A 21,391-nucleotide genomic window follows, 5' to 3' on the forward strand; every position below is an offset into this window, starting at 1 on the left:
CAGCTGCCTGGCTGCTGGCCGCCATCTTGGCTGACAGTTAATTTGCATAAGGATATGCTGATTAGCCAATGGGAAGGGTAGCGGTCGTACGCCAATTACCATGTTTCTCTTTTATTAGTGTAGATAGGTAATTGTTGTGTTTGAACTTAACATTTGGCTTTGAGAGGGGCACTAGTTGAATGTGGCTATGTCATAGTTTTCTTGACTCCTTCAGATACCCATATAAAAACCCATGAAACTAGATAGCAAATCCAAAAACATAAAATAAATAAACCTCAAGCATCCAGAAATAAAAGCAAGTAAGGGCAGACCACTAATAGCTACAGACCTCCATAGTATTACTATCTGTGCAAGAATAAGTGGGGGAGGGTGAATTATATAGGATGTTTCATTGAACTTAAATGCAGGAGACCTCCAAAATAGCCTCAATGATTTACTAGACAATGCGGTGGACTATATTAAGAGCAGCAGCTGAAATGAGAGGGTGGGGGTTGCCCACTCTAATATCAGGCAAGTACAGTGTGTCCATGGTAAAGACAGAAAAGGATAGAGCAGTCTGGCTCCAAAGAATTCTTGAAATGGACTTGCTAGAGTTCTCTACCAGAGCAGGATACCACACTGAGTGGAAACAAATAGAATAGAATAGTATCATCAAAATTGAGAAGACTAGGGAAAATGAAAAGGAATGAAAGGGAAAGGAAAGATAAAGTTCAGTAAAGATAGAGGAATAGCTGGAGATCTCAGAAAGGAAGCTTCCATTGTCTTTAATATTACATGAGAGCAACAGAAGACTGAATTCTGTAAAGTTAGAAAAACTACCTTGACCCCCACTTTTTTATAAAAGTTCAGGAAAACTATAATTTTACATAAACATGAGAAACAGAAGTGTCAAGATTAAGTCCCACTTAAGGTATTGTAAGGAACATCTAATTTATAGCAGTATTTTAAGCTGATAACAACTTAACTTTGAACGCATACTTAAGTCCTATACTTTTACTCTCCCCCACATTAATGTTTCTGATGTTACAATTTACATCTTTTTACCTTGTGTATTCATTAACAATAACATTGTACTTATTTTTTACTACTTTTGTCTTTTAACACATTTACCCACCACTATTCCAACATTAGAGTAATCTGAATTTAACCGTATATTTGTCTTTACCAGTGAAATTTAAATTTTCATATGTTTTTCTGTTGCTAATTAGTGTTCTTTTGTTTCAGCTGCAAGAAGTTCCTTTAATGTTTCTTGTAAGGCTGATCGAATTGTGATGAACTCTTTTAGCTTTTACTTGCTGGGTAGAGTATAGTAGGTCCTTGAATAACTTCTTTCAGTGTGGTTTCATTATAACATTGATGAGATACCATAGGAACTTAACTCTTGTTTATGTCAATTAGCCTGTGGTAAAATTTGTTTCATTAGATGTCATTTCACTTAAAGTTGCAGAACCTATCAGAGATATTAAACAAGGACTTACTATATTTTTGTTTGGCAGTTTTTGTCTTTCAGCACTTTGAATACATTCTGCTACTCTCTCCTGGTCTGTAACATTTCTGCTAAAAACTCCGTTGATAGCTTTGTGGGGGTTCCCTTGTGTGAAATAAGTTGTTTTTCTCTTGCTGATTTAAAGAGTCTCTTTAACTTTTGACAATCCTATATAATAAAAGCTTAATATACTAAGTGTCCAGTCAAAGCATAATATGCTACTGATATGCTAAGTCCGCTCAACCACTCGCTATGACGTGCACTGACCACCAGGGGACAGATGCTCCGACCAGTAGGTTAGCTTGCTGCTGGGGTCTGGCTGATCAGGACTGAGCGAGACGGGCTGGACATGCCCTAGAGCCCTCCAGTGGTCCCTCCCCAGCTGGCCAACCTCCTGCGTCCCTCCCCGGCCCCGATTGTGCACTGGTGGGGTTCCTTGGCCTGGCCTGCACCCTCTTGCAGTCTGGGACCCCTCAGGGGATGCCGGAGACCGGGTTTCGGCCTGATCCTGCAGGCCAGGCCAAGGGACCCCACTGGTGCACAAATCCATACACCGGGCCTCTAGTTTAATTATAATGTGTTTTGGTGTGTGACCTTTTGAATGAATAGTTTTTGGAACTTTCTGGATGTCTATTTTTTTCTTCCAGGTTAGGTAAATTTTTAGCCATTTTCTTCCATTAATATTTCTGCCACTTTCTCTCTAGCCTCTCCTTCTGGAACCCTTATATTGCAATTATAGTCTACTTTATGGTGTCCCATAAGGCCCTTGAGCTATCTTTACGTATTTTTTTTAGCCTCTCTGATTGGGTGACTTTCACTGCCTAGACTTTGAGTTTGCTGATCCTTCCTTACATTTGAACTATTGTGCTTTTGTACTCTTCTATTTGAAGTTTTCAGATAAGTTATTGTATTCTTCAGCTCTGTGATCTTTCTGTATGATACTTTATTTTTTTTATCTTTCTTGAAATTTTCACTTTGTTCATGCATTGTTCTCCTGACTTCAGTGAACATCTTTATGACTGTTATTTTGAAATCTTTATCAAGTAAATCATGGGCCTCTGTTTCATTAAGGTTTGTTTCTAAAGTTTTATTTTGTTTTTCTTTGTTTGAATATATTTCCTGTTTCTTCATTTTCTTTGACTCTTTGCTTTCTGCACATTAGATAAAACAGACACCTTTTCCAGTCTTGACAGAGTCATCTTGTTTAGGAAATGAACCTTATCAATCAGCCTCCCCTAAGCTCTTGGTTGTCTCTCAGACTTTTGTGATTGTCCAAGCTACCTTTTTTTGTCTTAGTGGCTGGCTCCCAGTAGTTGAGGTTGTGCCAATACCGGTCATGCATTTCAAAGTGGAGGATTGCACCTTGATGAAGGCTGATTGGAAGCTGGACTCCCAGGCAGCAGCTGCAAAAATATACAGCCAGGGCCCTTCCAGGGAGAAATTTGGAGATGGGCTTTTTACCTGCTCCCTCTATGTTGGATGTGGATATATAGCTGCAGAAGGGGTTGCTTCTATACCCATTAAGAACTGCTTCATTACTTGCTACAGTCCTGAGGGACTTGTGGATGTAAGTCTTACTGGCTTTCAGAGGCAGGCTGTCTAGGGCCTCATCACTTGGGCAGCATGGAAAAAGCTGGGGCACTAGATATGTGTACAAGCTGAATCTGTGGAGATAATGGAGGTTTGGAGTAAGCTAGGATGGAGGTTGCGTCTGCCAGCTTCTTTGGTCTACCAGAAGGCTTACAAGTCATCCTCTAGATATCTGCTAAAATAGAAGCCTGAGCATTAGACAGCAGCTTTCAAAGGAGGCAAATAGACTTCTTTCAGGAATAACTTGAGAGATGGGTGATTCTGACTGCTCTGTCTATGCTCATCCCTGCTGGGATAGATTTCCTTTTGTAAGCCTCATGGTAAGGTAATCAAAAACAGAAACCTATTAAAATTCTAATGGTATTCTTCACAGAAATAGAACAACCCTAAAATTTGTGTGGAACCACAAAGTACCCTGAATAGTCAGAGCAGTTTGATGAAGAAGAACAAAGTTGGGGGCACTATACTTTATAATTCCAAACTATATTTCAAAGCTATTCTTGTCAAAACATTATGGTATTGATATAAAAACAGATAGATCAATGAAACAGAATAGAGAGTCCAGAAATAAACAAATGCATATATGCTCAATTTTAATTTACAAAAAATAACCCAAGAATATACAACAGAGAGAGGATAGTCTCTTCAGTACATGTTTGGAAAATTGTGCAGCCACATGCAAAAGAATGAAATTGGACCCGAAACTCAAATGGGTTAAATACTTAAATTTAAGGTCTGAAATTCTAAAACTTTTAGAAGAAAACAGGGAAAAAGCTTCTTGAATTGGTATTGGCAATGATTTTTTTGGATTTGACACCAAAAGCAAGGCAATAAAAACAAAAATAAACAAGTGGGACTACATCAAATTAAAAAGCTTTAGCATAGTAAAGGTAACCAACAAAATGAAAAGGCAACCTGTGCAATGGGAGAAAATATTTGTAAATTGTATATGTGATAAGGTGCTAATATCCAAAATATATAAAGAATTCATACAACTCAATGGTAAGAAATACAAACTATGTCATTAAAAAATGGGCAGAGGAACTAAGTAGATTTTTTTTTTTAAAGGAAGACCTATATTCAGCCAACAGGTAAATGAAAAGGTGCTTAACATCACGAATCATCAGGGTGATGCAAATCAAAACCAGAATGAGTTATCTCACACCTCTCATAATTTCCATCATCAAAGAGACAAGAGATAAACATTGGTGAGGATGTGGTGAAAGGAAAACCTTTTGCCCTGTTGGTGGGATTTTATATTGGTACATACAGAATATAAAACAGTATGGAGGCTCCTCAAAAAAAAAAAAAATATTACTATCGTATAATCCTGTAATCCCTCTTCTGGGTATATATCCAAAGGAAGTGAGAACAGAAATTTGAGGAAATATCTGCTCTCCCATGTTCATAACAGCATTATTCACAATAACTAATACTACATAGAAACAACCTAAGTGTCTATCTGTCAGTACATGAGTGGATAAATTGTGGTGTACATATACATTAATGGAATATTATTCAGCCATCAGAAGGAAGGACATGGGACTTGAGGGAATTATGTTCAGTAAAAATGAGTCAGATAGAGAAAGGCAGGCACTATATGGTATCAAGTATATGGAATCCCAACAGAAAAGTAAGGTCAAACTCATAGAAACAAAGAGAAGAAAACTGGTTGTCAAGGGCTAGGATGTAGGGGAAATAGAGGTTGGTAAAAAGGTTTAAACTTTTAGCTATAAGATGAAAAAGGTCTGAGGATTTAATGGAATTAAATTTTTAATACAGGGGTGGTCATCCCTGGCTGGTGTGACTCGGTTGAGCATCATCCCTTGCACTGAAGGGTTGCTGGTTCGATTCTAGGACAGGGCACATACTGGGGTTGTGGATTTGATCCCCAGACAGGGTGCATATAGGGACAGCCAATCGATGTTTCTCTCTCCCTCTCTCCCTCTTCTTCTTTCTCTAAAATCAGTAAAGACATGTTAACATTTTAAAAAATATATATGTACAGGGGAGGGCAAAAGTAGGTTTATAGTTGTGAGTATACAAAATAGTTTATTCTTGTATTATTGTTTATGAATTATTGTATTATTTATTATTATAATCTATTTTTGCCCACCCCTGTATAACATCTATAATAATAAAAGCATAATATGCTGATTAGACCGGACGACCTTCCGGGAAAAGCCGGGGTTGTGAGGGAAGCCTGGGTCCTTGGTGCCTGCCAGCAGCCAGAGAGAAGCCCGGGTCCCGGGTGCCAGAGGGAAGCTGGTGCCCACAGCTGGGGGAAGGAAGGCCTACTCTTGCTCGAATTTCATGCATCAGGCCTCTAGTTGTGATTATAATTGATTAACTGCATTATATATACTAATAATTGAAGTTTGTTAAGAGAGTTGAACCTTAAACACCGAACAAACTAAAAAAAATAAAATTGTGAGATATGATGTTTAACTAGATGGGGGAATCCTTTCACAATTTATATGTATATCTTATCACTACATACACTGTGCTATCTTTCCATTTTATTTGTGAATTATACCTCAGTAGAGCTGAAGAAAAAAATGTTATAAAGAAAAAAACAAATGATGAACAGAGTAATGCCTTTCATAGGAAACTTCCTAGAAAGATATCATAGAACAGATCAAAACCTCCATTTTAAAATGCACTATCAGTAAGTGAAATGTTACCTGTCAAAAATCAATATAAATTAAAATTAGAAGCTCAGAAATTAGATGACAGAATCCAGGGAAGTATAAATAAAAGAAAAATCATTATGTATGTAATTTGCAATTTTTAAAGATTGTTAATGAAGTGCTGAGTAGTTTAGTTCTTACTATTATTTTTCAGTTGTGTTACTTGCCTTTCTTGGCAACTTCTCAGAACTCTCTCTCTATATCTTACCATAATGAATTCCGAAAGACTTTAGTATGAAATATGTAGGTCTATTTAAATTTGGACTTAAACTATGATATCATTCCTGTAAATGTCATAATCACTGTAGTGAATTTAAAGCTGTTCATTTAAAAAGTGGAGGACATTGTAACAGTTCTTTTTGGGAAATGAGGTGGAAAAGTAATTTGCTAGGGAAGAGATAAATAAGAAAAATGAGAGGAGAAAATTGCAGTGATTGGGCTGGTAGAGTAGATATAAGGTTCTAAAATAAAAAGTTTGTTTGCTAAACTTGTAATGCTAATTGTGTATTCAGTTTTTTAAAAATTTGCCCTAAATGTAAAACACCTTAGGCTAGACCCATTTCATGTGCAGTAACAGATGCTAATTCTGCTTAGATAAAAATTATTTTATTTGTCTCAATTTAATCTATTTTACTGGTAGTCTCTTAGATATTACAGATCATCAAATAACCTCAAGGACCAAAAATTGAATTTTCTTCCCTAATATATGTGATATTCTTTATCTTCAGTTGCTTATATTCTCTCTCCCTCTGTCCCCCCCCCCTTTTTTTTTCTCTCCCTGGGCTATTTATGAAACTATTATATTTGATAATATGAAAATGTCAAAGCATTTATTTTCTTTAATATTATTTTGGCTCAGAACATTTTTTGTTTATTATTCAAGAGTATTTATGAATTATATCACTCTCCATGACACTCTGCAAAGTTCTGTGCCTTTAGTACTAATCAGGCAGTCTACCTTTTCTTTCATATAGCATAGATTGCTTGTGAAGGTTTTAGGTCTGCTTTATCTCATGAACACATTCTGCCAGTGGCAGGACTTCCTTTTTGCTACGTGACTTGTGGAGGTTAAGAAATCATATAGCCGAAAGCCAGCTGAGATGATCTTGTGCTGGACTAGACGGGTTTCCAGAGAAAGCTCTACCAGAACACCTTTTTAGCCTTATGTGTATGTTTTTACTTTCAGTTATCGAAACCATACGAAGTGATGGAAGAAACAGGCTTAGGTTCTTTGTCCTTCCACATCAAGAAGGGAAAAAACCTATTGCTTGCTTGTTTGTTTGTTTATTTATTTATTTTAAAAATATCTTTTATTGATTTTTTACAGAGAGGAAGGGAGAGGGATAGAGACTTAGAAACATCAATGAGAGAGAAACATCGATCAGCTGCCTCCTGCACACCTCCTACTGGGGATGTGCCCACAACCAAGGTACATGCCCTTGACCAGAATCGAACCTGGGACCTTTCCGTCGCAGGCCGACGCTCTGTCCACTGAGCCAAACTGGTTAGGGCCCTATTGCTTATTTAAAACTGCTTCCCAGTGCCAACCATAGGATTTTTCTTTTTGCCAACCTTTCTCCTGTAATGAGATGAATTATGTGGAAGGATGGAAGATGTGAATTCAGAGATGGGAATTGATAGCAGTGCTAACATTTGGGCTTCTCTGTCTGGTAGCTTCTAGTGAACCTGGGGGTTGCTACCAAATTAGGGACCATTCTGAAGTACTTGGTTTGGGGGTCTTGGACACTATGAAAATATATTTGAATTTACTATGTGACTTATTTTTCACAGGTGTATTTGACCTTAAGATACTAGTGTGTGTTACTCAGGGTTTGTATGTGTTAATGTGGATTACAAAACCATTTAGTGGGAGAGATGAAATTCTGATAAAATAATAAAATTTAGAAATATATGAGTTTTTCTCTTTGTGTTACTAGGCAGGCAGTGGTTAAAGGTTCCCTTCCTCATCCTTTTGCCTTGACGTTATTTGAGGACACATTGTACTGGACTGACTGGAATACACACTCCATTTTGGCTTGCAACAAGTACACTGGCGAGGGTCTGCGTGAAATCCATTCTAACATCTTCTCTCCCATGGATATACATGCCTTCAGCCAACAGAGGCAGCCAAATGGTAAGTGATCTTGATTTTTAAATTGCAAGTTGGAATAACTTTGAAGCACTGTGATGTCTGGCGTTCTTGAGAAGCAGGAGGACATGGTAGCAGGGAGGAATTAATAGGGAAAACATCAAAATATAATTCAGGTTAAACAACAGCCTAATATCTATCACTACAGATGACCTCAGCCCCTTGTTTGGATTTAGAGTTATAGAGGTGGAGAAGAGGGAAATAAGAAATTGAGATAGCTCATACACAAATGTATTTCTTGTTCATATTATGTCTCTCTAATGTGTGTTTGATGTTTCCTATGAGTATGTTTAAAAACAAACTCTTCTTGAATGGAATCTTCTGTTAATCTAACTGGTAAATTTAAGTACCTAATAAAATACCTACAGAAACTTTTCTGTGCACACTCCCATCCCCTTTTATCTTAATTTTGCTTTTGTTTTTTGGTCAACCTTTACAATGGTTTGGGCTGTGACTGCCTACAACAATTACTTACAAAAGGGATAGAATTAGATTTGAAGGAATTTGAGAATGTTAAGTGTTTGGCAGTTGTGTGTAAATAAATATTTGGCATGTGTCTGATTGTATTCCATAGCCAAAAATGAAGAGTTTTTAGATTATACATTGCTTTGTATTAGCTCCTTCCATTTAGGGCAGCGGTTCTCAACCTGTGGGTCGAGACCCTTTGGGGGTCGAACGACCCTTTCACAGGGGTCGCCTAAGACCATCGGAAAACACATATATAATTACATATTGTTTTTGTGATTAATCATTATGCTTTAATTATGTTCAATTTGTAACAATGAAATTGGGGGTCGCCACACATGAGGAACTGTATTAAAGGGTCGCGGTATTAGGAAGGTTGAGAACCACTGATTTAGGCGGGACATAGTTAAATGTTGAATTTGTTATATTGGAATCTTGTGATTATGAGTCCATAGAAATGCTTTTAAATGTATGTGTTGCTCTTTTGTAAAAAAGAAAATGTTTAGTCATTTGTATGAATTTTTTATTCTCATGATTAGCCCTCAGGAGAGAATTTCCGTGTTGTTGTTTTTTTTAATTGCCCTGTTGGTACTTTGTGTTTTACTAATTTGAGAATTTGCATTTATCTGTGATATTACTTTCCTTAATCTTTCATATTTTGTTGGCTTCTATCTTACTGATTTTTTCTATGAATATTATTTAAATCTATTTTTTTCATAGATTCTACAAATTCCCTTTTTTAATCCATATGCGTATCTTTTCCATGTTAATCTTTCCAAAGTGGTTTTTTTTTTTTTACATTATAATTACTTTTCTTGATTATCAGTCCCTTCTGCCAGTCTGTTCTCATTCTCTGTGCTCATTCAACTTTAGTTCTTATTAATCAACAGAAACCTTAATTTCCAGTTCGACTATTCACCTTATTTTCTTTCCCAATTACAGACTTCCAGCTTTTATATTATGGTTTCACCGCGCTTGAAATGTCTTCTTTCCTGTCCTTCAAGGCCCCTGTCATGTCCTACATCCTCCATGAAGCTTTTTTGTTTTTTTAATCTCTAATGATTTATTTCCCATTTGACTCAGTACTTACTTCCATAGTCTATAATGTGCAAGATAGGCTTTAGTTTCATGGTTTTATATTGTTTTCTAGTTTGTTAATTTTGGCTTACCGACTAGATTGTAAGCTTTTTTAGGGCAGGGACCTCCTGCTTTATTTCTGTGTATTCCTCTTGGATACTGAATGCTAAATAACTTCTCACTGATTAACTCCCTTCCTTGCAGATGTTCTAGTAGTCAAGCACCTGGATGGCATTTGGTAATAATTTGGTTTATCAGAGTTGTTCATGTTATGGTTGTTAACCTTTGTGTACCTAGAGTGAGAGAGGTCATCTATAATCATTGGTATTAATCAGTGTGATTTATACTTGACAGCTACAAATCCATGTGGAATTGATAATGGTGGTTGTTCCCATTTGTGTTTGATGTCTCCAGTCAAGCCTTTTTATCAGTGTGCTTGCCCAACTGGGGTCAAACTCCTGGAGAATGGAAAAACTTGCAAAGATGGTAAGAACATGGTCTCCAAGAAGGAAACATTTTTAATAGCAATTGGAATTCTTTATGATTTGTTTTATTTCTCTATAATAAGCTCTATATAGTAGAGTGCTTCAGGAGACTCGTTACTTAATCTTCATAGTTGGTTAAATAACAGGAGTGTTTTCTGTTTTTTGGCCTCTTGCAAACTATTTTAAAAATTATTTTAGTATTTTTAACATGCTGTTTTTGAAAACAATTAGGTGCTATTTCTTTTTTCTGTCAACTCTTGTAGTCATTTATGTCACAATTGATTCCTATGGAAATGAGTATTCTCATAAAAAGTACATTTTTAACAATAGGTAACACTTGTACATAAAGAACCTCTGTGCAAGGAAAATATGTTTATTAAACTTTTAACTGTAAAGACTGTCATGGGGGTAGATAATATTGTCTGAAAAAGAATGATATTTTTAATTGCCTTTTAATAACAGAGAAGTGCTTTCAGAAGAAGAAAAAGTTTCATATTGTGCTGTTGAAAGCAACCTCTCTCTATACATAGCAACTACACTGCCTCTTCTCCTTACTTTCTTAATTCTCTATAGCAGTGATTTTCAACCGGGATGCTGCAAGAATTTTTAAAACATGCAATACATTACTATTTAGTCAGGTCACTGACCTCTTTTCCCTTAGATTGTCAAATTAAAAAATGACAACAGCCAACACAACAATAGCCGTTCGGAGTAAATGAATCAAAATTATACTTTTTGGTCAGATTGGCAAAAAATATATTTTTTGGTGTGCCGCAGAGTTTTAGTAATTAGTTTATGTGTGCCATGAGATGAAAAAAGCTAAAAATTGCTGCTCCATAGAGAGAGGGCATGTTGGAGAGGTATACTGGTTAGGACATTTCGGGGGACTTCTGATTTGGGAGAATACCAGTTCTTCTCTTATTCTTCTTAATCTGAATGTTATTCTTCAATCTCACCCCTATGGATCACCGTCTGGTTCTCTAGCCACCAGCAAGACCTGGTAAGAAAATTGTTATATTTAGCAGTGGCTTCTTTATCTAACTCTGAAAAGCAGAAGCCTTTATTTTCAGAGTGAGTTAGAGAGTTCCTGGCAGGGGGGTCATGGAGTCAGAGAGATGGAATTGAGCCGGTGTACAGGATATTTGTCATGACTTGGCATTGATAAATTATCCTCATAGTCAAAGGTGAAGCTGGCTGACTCTTGTCAGACGGTTTCCATGGCAAACAGTAATTTGGTTTCAATTTAAAACAAAAGGTTTTTGTAATGTTTCCTTTTTGTTTAAAAATATGTAGCCTGACTTTAAAACAGGATTTATTTTAGCAATAGTGGTCTGTCTACTCCCTCAAAGGGTACATGTTTAACAACTATTTTGAAATTCAGATATATATTTGACCTGTAGTAGCCTTAAGTTAACTATTCTGTTTTGATCACCTTGCTTAAATTAACAGCTTAACTTTCTGTGACTTCTTTGCTTACAAAGTTTTGGGCTGCCTCCTTTTGATAGAGCAAAGGCAGTAAATTTTGCAGTTATTCCTACTTGATGCCTGCTATGGCATTTAGGACTATATTTTCTTCAAGACAGAGTTCATTTACAATTAATTCTACATTTAAAAAGCTGATGCTGAGAGCTTTACTCTTGTCAGTTTAATGCTAGTATTTTCCTTTGCACTTACTGCTTTGGTTAGGAATCTTTTTTCACTCTTTTGGATGTCAATTTTCTTACTAGCTTTTATAGTTAGATGACTTTTTGCTAGTGATTTACTTGAACAATTATAAATATTCCCAGTCTCTGCTGTATTTTTATTGAATACTAATTTGAGTTTAAAATATTTCATAAATAAATTGGATTTAAAACTCAGTGAAATAAAAATTTGAAAGTATTTTCTAATGATAATAATAATAATAATAGTTAATATTTATTGAGTACTTTTATGTTCAGTACATTCCTGAGTGCTTGAATCAACCCTGTGAGATACAGACAAAGTGACTAGGCTTAGAGAGAGTGGGTGTTTTGTCTAAGTTTGTATAGCTACTTGAATTCAGTTCTAGCAGATCCACAACTCGTACTTTTAACCACTGTTACATTTATCTGATTCCCTCTGTCTTCTGTTGCTATTTCCTTCAGCCAGGCATTATCTTATAGTTAGCTTTGTCCACAGCTTTACTGAGATATAATTTACATACCATAAAATTTAGCCATTTCAAGTGTACAAGTCAATGATTTTTAGTAAATTTACAGAGTTGTGCAACCATCACAAAGATATTTTAGAATATCTTTATCAATCACAAAAAGACCTTGTTCTAGATTTCCTTACCTTTTTAAGAGGCATACTTAATATATATGTGTGTGTGTGTGTGTGTGTGTGTGTGTATATGTGTGTATATATATATTCATTTATTTATTGCTTTCAGATAGAAGGGAGAAGGAGAGATAGAAACATCAGTGATGAGAGAGAATCATTGATTGGCTGCCTCCTGTTTGCCCCATAATGGGGATCAAGCCCACAACCTAGGCATATGTCTTGACCGCAAATGGAACTATGACCTCCTGGTTCATAGGTCAACCTTCACCACTGAGCCACGATGCCCTGGCAAAAGCATACTTTTTGAACAAAGGACCTATATCCTATCTCCTTCCTCCTTTAATATTTAGCTACTTAACTTCTTAGTCACTACTTACTTAGTATTCATTATACCTTTAAGCAGCCCCCCAGAGGCTGCATATAATGAATGAAACCAGAGTTCAGTCATTAAAGAGCTTCACCTCATAATCAAGCTATTTCTATTTCACTGCATTACTTTTCATTTTCACCTTAAATAGATGCTAGTATCCTTTTATACTATGTGTCAATTCCTAAAGGAATTCTACATTCTTTATTTAGAGTTGCTAAATTTTGCTTGTGTGTTTTAATTTTATTTTTTCCTTTTCATTTATTCTACTTTGTTCTAGGTGCCACTGAATTATTGCTTTTAGCTCGAAGGACAGACTTGAGACGCATTTCTTTGGATACACCAGACTTCACAGACATTGTTCTACAGTTAGAAGATATCCGTCATGCCATTGCTATAGATTATGATCCTGTGGAAGGCTATATCTACTGGACTGATGATGAAGTGAGGGCCATACGCCGCTCATTCATAGATGGATCTGGTAGTCAGTTTGTGGTCACTGCTCAGATTGCACATCCTGATGGTATTGCTGTTGACTGGGTTGCCCGAAATCTTTATTGGACAGACACTGGCACTGATCGGATAGAAGTAACAAGGCTCAATGGGACCATGAGGAAGATACTGATTTCGGAGGACTTAGAGGAACCCCGGGCTATTGTGTTAGATCCCATGGTTGGGTAAGAAGCCTTGCTAATAGAACATTTTGCCTGGTATTTTTGTTTTCTATAGGTCCATAACTATATTGACAAAAACAATTTGATGTATGGTTTCCAATAAATGGCTTTCCATTTTTGGTATATAGTGATTGTAATAAAATATCAAGTTAAAGAATTGCTAGTTTTTTCCCTTGAATGTTTTGAATACTTTTTCTTTCTAAATTAAGTCCATGCTTGCTGACTTTGTGTGTTGGCTGCAGATTTTGTCTAGGTTGCATCATGACCATGAAAAATGTTAAAAGAAATAGTTTTCAGAACTCTTTTTCTTCCCCTTTCATTTAATTTCATTTCATTTTCAGTACTTCTGGAATGATGTGGTAAAAACATATCTTATGTCATATATTTTCAAATATATAAATGACTCTATTTTTAAAATTTTGTCAGGCCATGCAGCTTGACTCCCAGTCTTTTTTATTTTTTATAGGAAGGAAGAAGTTACGAAGAGCATGCCCCCTCTTTTTAAAAAAAGTATATTTTTATCCATTTTAGAGAGGAAGGGAAAGGGATGAAGAGATAGAAACATGGACTAGAGAGACACACTGATTGACAGCCTCCTGCACGTCCCCTACTGGATTGAGCCTGAAACCCCGGGCATGTGTCCTGACCAAGAATTGAATTTTGGACCTCTTGGTTCATGGGTCGATGCTCAACCACTTAGCCACACCAGCAGGGCTTATTTTTATTTTTGTGACATAACATCCTGACCATAGTCCAGGGAAACAAAGTTTTCTACATACTCACCAATGTTATTTGTTAACTATGAGATTCATTCTGAGGGCAAACATAGTGGCAAATCCTTACACTTCTGTATATACCAATGCCTTAGAGCCAATTAAACTCTCAAGGGCCTGAAGAATCACTTGGCACTACAGTGAGAGTTTGTTATTTTGAGAACTCTGTTTATTACTGACTAGAGGCCCGATGCACGAAGATTTGTGCAAGAATGGGCCTTCCTTCCCCCTGGCTGCCAGCACTGCCTTCACTCCGGCTGGAGCCGCCTTTCCACCTTCCCATGCTGCCCAGAGGCCTGGAGCGGCTGGGGCGGTGCGGAATGCCTGCGTTGTCGCCATGACGACGACACAAGTGTCCTGCCCCGCCCCTCCCCGCCCCTGGCTGCTCGGCACCTGCGTATGCAAATTAACCCATAATCTTTGTTGGGTTAATTTGCATACTCATTCCTGATTGGCTGGTGGGCGTCACGAAGGTACGGTCAATTTGCATCTTTCTCTTTTATTAGTGTAGATTATTACTACTGGGGTAACCTGTTTGTGTCAGAAATGACAAGCCAGCAAGAAAAAGAGAGGATTGTTTATGGGAAGGAGCACAGAATATTTTGAAAAAACATAACTAAATATGGAATCTCATTATTTATTGGAAGGCATTTTTATTATCAGTTCTAGAAAACACTTTTTAAAAAATATATTCTATTGATTTTTTACAGAGAGGAAGGGAGAGGGATAGAGAGTTAGAAACATCAGTGAGAGAGAAACATTGATCAGCTGCCTCCTGCACACCCCCAACTGGGGATGTGCCCACAACCAAAGTACATGCCCTTGACCGGAATCGAACCTGGGACCCTTCAGTCCACAGGCCGATGCTCTATCCACTGAGCCAAACCAGTTAGGGCTCTAGAAAACACTTTTGATATGAAAATTCCCTTCAAGCTTATACACTGCTAGTATAAATGCCTTAAACATACTCTTGGTATGTTTAAGTGCTATTTCTCCCCCTTCTATGGTGTTAATTGATGACATCAGTGTGATATGACTGGTCGATCTCACCTTAGTATATCTGAAAGCTATAGTTTATTATCTGTTTTTAGCTCATTTTTTTTTTTGTGTGTGTGTACTTCTATAGGTACATGTATTGGACTGACTGGGGAGAAATCCCAAAAATTGAACGAGCAGCTCTGGATGGTTCTGACCGAGTAGTGTTGGTTAACACTTCTCTTGGTTGGCCAAATGGTTTAGCCTTGGATTATGATGAAGGCAAAATATACTGGGGAGATGCCAAAACAGACAAAATTGAGGTTTGTTTCTTGCTTTTCATTTTAGAACCAGTTTTATAATGGTTTTGAGTTATGGTAATTTGATGCATGTATTCTTGCCTTTTGTCTGCGGTTCTAGAGGAATCTTTTACAGAAATTTTTTTCAACCTTTAGGATTCTAGGAATTAATGTGTTTTCATGCACCTAACCCTAGGATTTCTGAGTTATACTGGTATGAGAAATGGGTATTCATCTTTCATATCACTTATATGAATGATTTTCTTCATTATGGGTAAAAGCCACTGCCTAAATTTCCTAGGGGTAGTTTCTGCACAAAACAAATGTTATATAAGATCTATACTGGAAAAGCTGGTAGTCATGTCAGGAAAACAAAGCCCATGTGTGTGTATAGCCTTTTTGTTGTTAAATTGATTATGAACTATGGGGAGAAAGATTAATTAACCAAAGCTTGGGAAAAATATTTACCAAACTAGAGGCCTGGTGCATGAATTCGTGCACTGCACAGGTGGGGTTCCTCGGCCTGGCCAGCAGTCAGGGCTGATCAGGGCCATCTCGCCCAGTCCCGATTGGGGCAGTTGGGGCTGGTGGGGGGTGGGTCATCATAGCAACTGGTCGACTAGTCATTCTGTTAACCAGTTGTAACGGTCGCTTAGGCTCTTATATATATAGGTGATAGAATTAAATTGTAGTATCAGAATAGAAGTATGGTGGAAACAACTAGTGGTGAGTATTTTTTCAGTATTTTGTAAATGGTTTATATCTTTAATATTGAGCATGACGTCTAAATTTCACAGCTTTGAATTAAGCTGTGCTAGAAATCTTATGGATTGCATATTTAAAACAGAGTTTTGATCATACTATTCCTTTGAGGAATGCATGACTTTTCATATCAAAAATCACTTTGAATGTCTCTTCAAAGCCACAGCAGGTATTTTCTAGTACATAGATAATTTGGGATCTAGAGTTTTTATTTCAGAAAGGTATTCTTAGGAGTTCCAGGGACTTTGAGAGAATAATGAATTGAAGGGCCTCACTTCAGAACGGAAACTTGGAATAGAAAAATCCCATCAGTATTCCCACCAGGCTCAAATACTGAAAACTGCATCTCTTATTCTTGCAGCTGGTTTCCATTAATAGAAAATTTTTCGTAGACTTGACTATATAAATTTTCTCCCTGTTGTTAGTGTTTTATTGCCCCCACCCTTTAAATCCAAGTTAGTGTTTCAATCTTTAACAGCTGGAGTACAGTGCTAATGAGACAAAGGTTACGGGTTCACTTTTCAGACAGGCTATTAGCTGCACTTGGTTGGCCTGAATACAAATTGCACACCCATTCCCAACCAGTTTACAAGTGTGTATTGTTGATCAGCTGTGGACTATCCCTGATTGTATAGGTATTAACTACTCTTCGAAAAAGTTTAAAGCTTATGTGTCCAAGAAGAATGTCTGTACATAAGGGAAGAGAACATAATTAAAGTAGGGAAGAACACTTGATTTCTTATTTTGTAGGGATTTTTTAAATTCCATATTTGGTCTTACTTTTTTTTTAGCTTTCCCATTTCAGGTCACTTTTAGCACTTTAGATATAGAAATTTATTCAAAATCACAAATAGTTCAGGAGGGATTCACGTAAAGAAATGAGAATTTATGGAGGTTCTGAGTGATAGTGTTTAAGAATAAAAATGAAGCCCAGCCGGTGTAGCTCAGTGGTTGAGCATTGACCTATGAACCTGGAGGCCACGGTTCAGTTCCCAGTCAGGGCACATGCCTATGTTGCAGGCTCAGTCCCCTGTGTGGGGGCATGCAGGAGGCAGCCAATCAATTCTCTCATCATTGATGTTTCTCTCTCTCTCTCCCTTTCCCTTAATCTCTAAAATCAATTAAAAATATTTTTAAAAAAGAATAAAAATACACATTACATAACAATATGTAATACTGATTAAATGCGAATTATTTTCTTAGTTTGCTGTGAATCCAGTAGATCTTAAAATTAGTATTTATTCTGATATCTTTGTCTGTTGTCCTGTGCTATACATTGTATACAGGTGTATATGGTAGTGTCATTTGCTCTCTCACTTACTTCTTCCTTGAGTGGTACCAACATTTTTAAACCTAACTTTTAGATCTGTTTCTCTTCTTCCAGCTTTGCTAGAACACAGCTTCTATTTGTCTTTGTCCTCTTTTTGACAGGTTATTTGGGGTTAATTGTACATCTAACTTCCACTAAATTATATACACACACACCTCTCCTTATTCTGTCCCCTGGAGATTCTGATGAAGTTTCCCTAATGGAGCATCAATGCTTTTGTCATTTTCTTTTCACAGACACATTTGGGAAATAAAGAGCTGGTGTTGTTATTTTTTCTCTTCTGAATTTAGGATGATGTGTAAAATTGCTGATATATGGCAAACTAAGGAAAGAGCGCAGCTCTTTACCTAAATTAATCTTACATAATTGGGGGAGAAAAACTGTTAATTTCCCTGAGACTAGTAGTGATTATAGGAGCAACTGCCACCACTGGCTTTTCATCTTGCTTTACTGAATAGTAGATGGATTATACTGAACTTGAAAACTTCTGAAAAGATATATAATTTTTAAAATGCTTCTTTTTCTAGAAGGTTATTTGTTAGCCTTTGTTATGTAGAAGCTGATCCTAAGTACTGACCTGGCCCTAGTCTAGGTCACATGCTCTCTTCTAGATGCATCCTTTTAAGAAAGCTTCCTTACTTTTGTCATGCCCAAGAGTGAAAACTGCTTTTTTTTCCTGGGTCAATAAGAAAATATCAAATTATGGATTTAATAGCCGTGTTCTTTTCTGGAAGACTTAGAGTTTACTTGGGATCATACTGCCCTATATGTGTTTATAGTACATTTGGGAAGAGAAGATAGTTCTTTAGTAAATTACTGTGTAGCATTGTAAGGCATAGTAAATCTTGTGTTTCAAGTGGATCTTATGGGAAAAGCTCAGAATGTACATTTGCTATTTGCTTCCTCAGTGGAGATTCCTTAGGTCGGGTTCTCCCTTTTTTTGTAAGGGAGGATAACCAAATGTTGGATATATTGGGGGACTGGTTCTAAGGATTAGGGAAACCAGAGAAAAGTAATGGGAAGCTCTGGGTTTCAGATTCGATTTTTATTATACAGAGTTGCAGAAAGAATAAATAGGTTTATCTGAGGTTTATAACCATCTTCTGTAGAGAGGGATGAGGGGACACAAGGAATTGCTAATGTTGTCAAACTTTTTGAAAGACAGTCATAATATTGGCCTGTGCTTTAATATAAGAATGCATCTGTGAGGATATGTCTGATTTCCTTACTTGGCACCCGAGAGTGACTACTTATCTGTATGTGTCAGTTAAAAGGTACATGCTGGTACTTGTTTATGCTGCTTCATTATGCTAATATTCAATTGCCTTTTATGAACAAGCTTCTGGTTTACTTGTCTGCACTGGGTTCCCCCGCCCTTTCTCCACCCAAGTGTTAATATAGTGTTTTGGGGCTTCCTGATAATAAATATTAAAGCATGTGCAGAAAGGATCATTTCTATTTTTCTGATAGGGGAAACTTGAAATAAGCCTCCATTTCTGCTTTATGAGATCCTGCAGTAGGCAGAAACATGTTGTGTCTTAACATTCTCATTTTTCTTGGTCAGGTTTGACTGCCAAAAACATCTGTTGCACTGAGGGTTTCTCCACCTCCCCCTGCTCCTGAGGGGTGATCAGGGCAGCAGCTACCACTCACACCCACTGATGGTGCCGGCCCCGCTTGCACCTGCTGCTGGCCCAGGCCACAATCGCTCCGCACTGGCAGCGGGTGTGAGCAGGGCTGGCGCCGTCAGTGCGTGGAAGCAGCAGCAGCGGGAGCGAGGCTTCTGGCAGAGAGGGGACGGGGGGCTGTGGCAGGAGGGGCTGGGCAGGGGCGCGGGGGATGGGCCGAGACCCACCCCTGTGCCCACCGCAGCCGTGCGGCCCACAGTTCCTTTCAAGATGGACAAATTCGTGCAGTGGGCCCCTAGTTCAGTATAATTGACTAAGGTGATGTTGCTGTTTATTATAATGCCTTTTTTTCTGAAAATCTGTTCTCAATTTTATAGTTTTTCTGTGCAATTCAGATTTTAGAAAGCTTTGGTGATAATAGCAATTCTTAGCTCTCTCTGTAAAGGAACTTAGTAACTGCAAATGTTTAATATTCTAAGCATGACTTCTTGAAAAAAAATAAAATGATCTAGTGCAATTATGATACTTTCCCTTCATATTAAAAAATCACTTGCATTTACTTTGAACCAGGTTAAAAGGCTTTAAATGCACTGTCATTGCCCTTCCTGCTCTCTTAAACAGGTGCATGGCATCCCCTTACTTCCCCTACTTGGTCCAAAGCATTTCTCTTTACTTGTCACCCCTGTGAGATTCTGCATGACTGAAATGTTATTTCCATGGGTATATATATATATTTTTTAAGTGCCATTTCTGTTAAATTACATCATATGTCCTATGAAGTGTATTAATCAACCCCCAATAATATCTATTTGTCTGTCTTATAACTTCTGATTCGCTCCTTGATTTAGCTATTGCCTGGAACATTAGAAGAGGAATAGTTCCTTGTGAGCATAATTTTAGTTTCTCTTTTACTGCATAGCATTCCCACTCCAATTCATTTTATGATAGGTGCCTAGTTGTCCTATTGCAGTGATGGCGAACCTTTTGAGCTCGGAGTGTCAGCATTTTGAAAAACCCTAACTTAACTCTGGTGCCGTGTCACATACAGAAATTTTTTGATATTTGCAACCATAGTAAAACAAAGACTTATATTTTTGATATTTATTTTATATATTTAAATGCCATTTAACAAAGAAAAATCAACCAAAAAAATAAGTTCGCGTGTCACCTCTGACACGTGTGTCATAGGTTCGCCATCACTGTCCTATTGTCATCTATTTGTTAACGTGCCTAGTTAAGTAAAGTGGCATAGCAGCAACTTGGGTAGTAGACTGGCTGCCTTCCAAGAGTTCATGGGTAATCCTGTCTTGACATTTAATGAACTGATGAAACTGCTCCAAAAACCGGATGTGATGTTTATAGAAGGTTTGCTATTACCTCCTCTCTGTAGAGATAGTGTTCTTGTTAACTCACATCTGTTTCCTGTTGTAGCCCACATTCTCAGTGTGGTTTGGGAATATTTGAGAATGCCTCAGAATGTTAAATCTATACCGCAATGTGGTTGAAGCAGCTGAAACCACTGGAGACTCTGGTTCATACTTGGAGGAAGATTTTAGAGGTGACAGAAGCCTAATTTCAGTTTAACTAATTAACCACTCTGAGGTAATACAGGGAAGCACACCCTCAAGAGTTGCCAGAGATTTAAGTAGGGTTGGCTCGACTACTAAAGCATAAGGGTAATCTTTTGGAATCACCTAAAATGGTTCACTTGTTCTAGATTCAGAATGTACAAGCAAGCTTTTACCAGGAATTGTGTTGTTATTTTAGACATAAGGGGCTTAAAACCACATATACAAACCTAGTAACCTGTCCCAAACTGTGCCTAGTTGGCTATGAGAAATGTAAGAGTGATAAATCTAAGAGTGATTAATTTTAGCTCTTCCTTTTAATGTTTTAAAAGCAGCATGTTCTTGTTTGTTGCTTCTGCCCAGTAGAAAGAAATTGTGTGGTTGGTAAAAGAAAAATATTTAGGGGAGAAGCCAGTTTTCTAATAAAAGTGTGAACTCTGAACAAATAATTAAAAGAGGTTTCAGAAAGTAAGCATTGTACTCTATACAGAGGGAAATAATATTGTTCTTTAGATGTACGGTCTCAAAATCAGAATTTATTTAAGCTGTTGATTCCTTAATCTCTTCAGAGGATTCTTATACTAGTAACTAGAGGCCCGGTGCACAAAAAATTTGTGCACTGGGGGGCGGGAGAGGGGCGTCCCCCAGCCCGGCCTGTGCCCTCTCGCAGTCTGGGACCCCTCGGGAGATAACGACCTGCTGGCTTAGGCCTGCTCCCAGGTGGCAGAGGGCAGGCCCAATCCCTAGGTGCAGCCCCTGGTCAGGCTCA

General features: G+C 37.5%; 1 protein-coding gene and 1 long non-coding RNA gene across 2 annotated transcripts in view; one reads left to right on the forward strand and one right to left on the reverse strand.

The window, feature by feature from the left end:
- The window catches only part of LRP6 (low density lipoprotein receptor-related protein 6), a 134,965-nt gene that overhangs the window by 57,560 nt on the left and 56,014 nt on the right, over positions 1-21,391 (forward strand). The window contains exons 4-7 of the mRNA XM_014540204.1: positions 7,704-7,900; positions 9,812-9,943; positions 12,894-13,290; positions 15,187-15,358. Of these exons, the coding sequence (XP_014395690.1) occupies positions 7,704-7,900; positions 9,812-9,943; positions 12,894-13,290; positions 15,187-15,358 (898 nt within the window). The remainder of the gene's footprint in view (positions 1-7,703; positions 7,901-9,811; positions 9,944-12,893; positions 13,291-15,186; positions 15,359-21,391) is intronic.
- The window catches only part of LOC106726199, a 20,455-nt gene continuing 3,216 nt past the window's right edge, over positions 4,153-21,391 (reverse strand). Inside the window, exons 2-3 of the long non-coding RNA XR_001362218.1 lie at positions 19,073-19,084; positions 4,153-4,234 (exon numbers count right to left, since the gene is read on the reverse strand). This is a non-coding gene — a long non-coding RNA (uncharacterized LOC106726199). The remainder of the gene's footprint in view (positions 4,235-19,072; positions 19,085-21,391) is intronic.

This window comes from Myotis brandtii, unplaced genomic scaffold (genome assembly GCF_000412655.1).
Source record: "Myotis brandtii unplaced genomic scaffold, ASM41265v1 scaffold237, whole genome shotgun sequence".
Taxonomy (NCBI): Eukaryota; Metazoa; Chordata; class Mammalia; order Chiroptera; family Vespertilionidae; genus Myotis; species Myotis brandtii.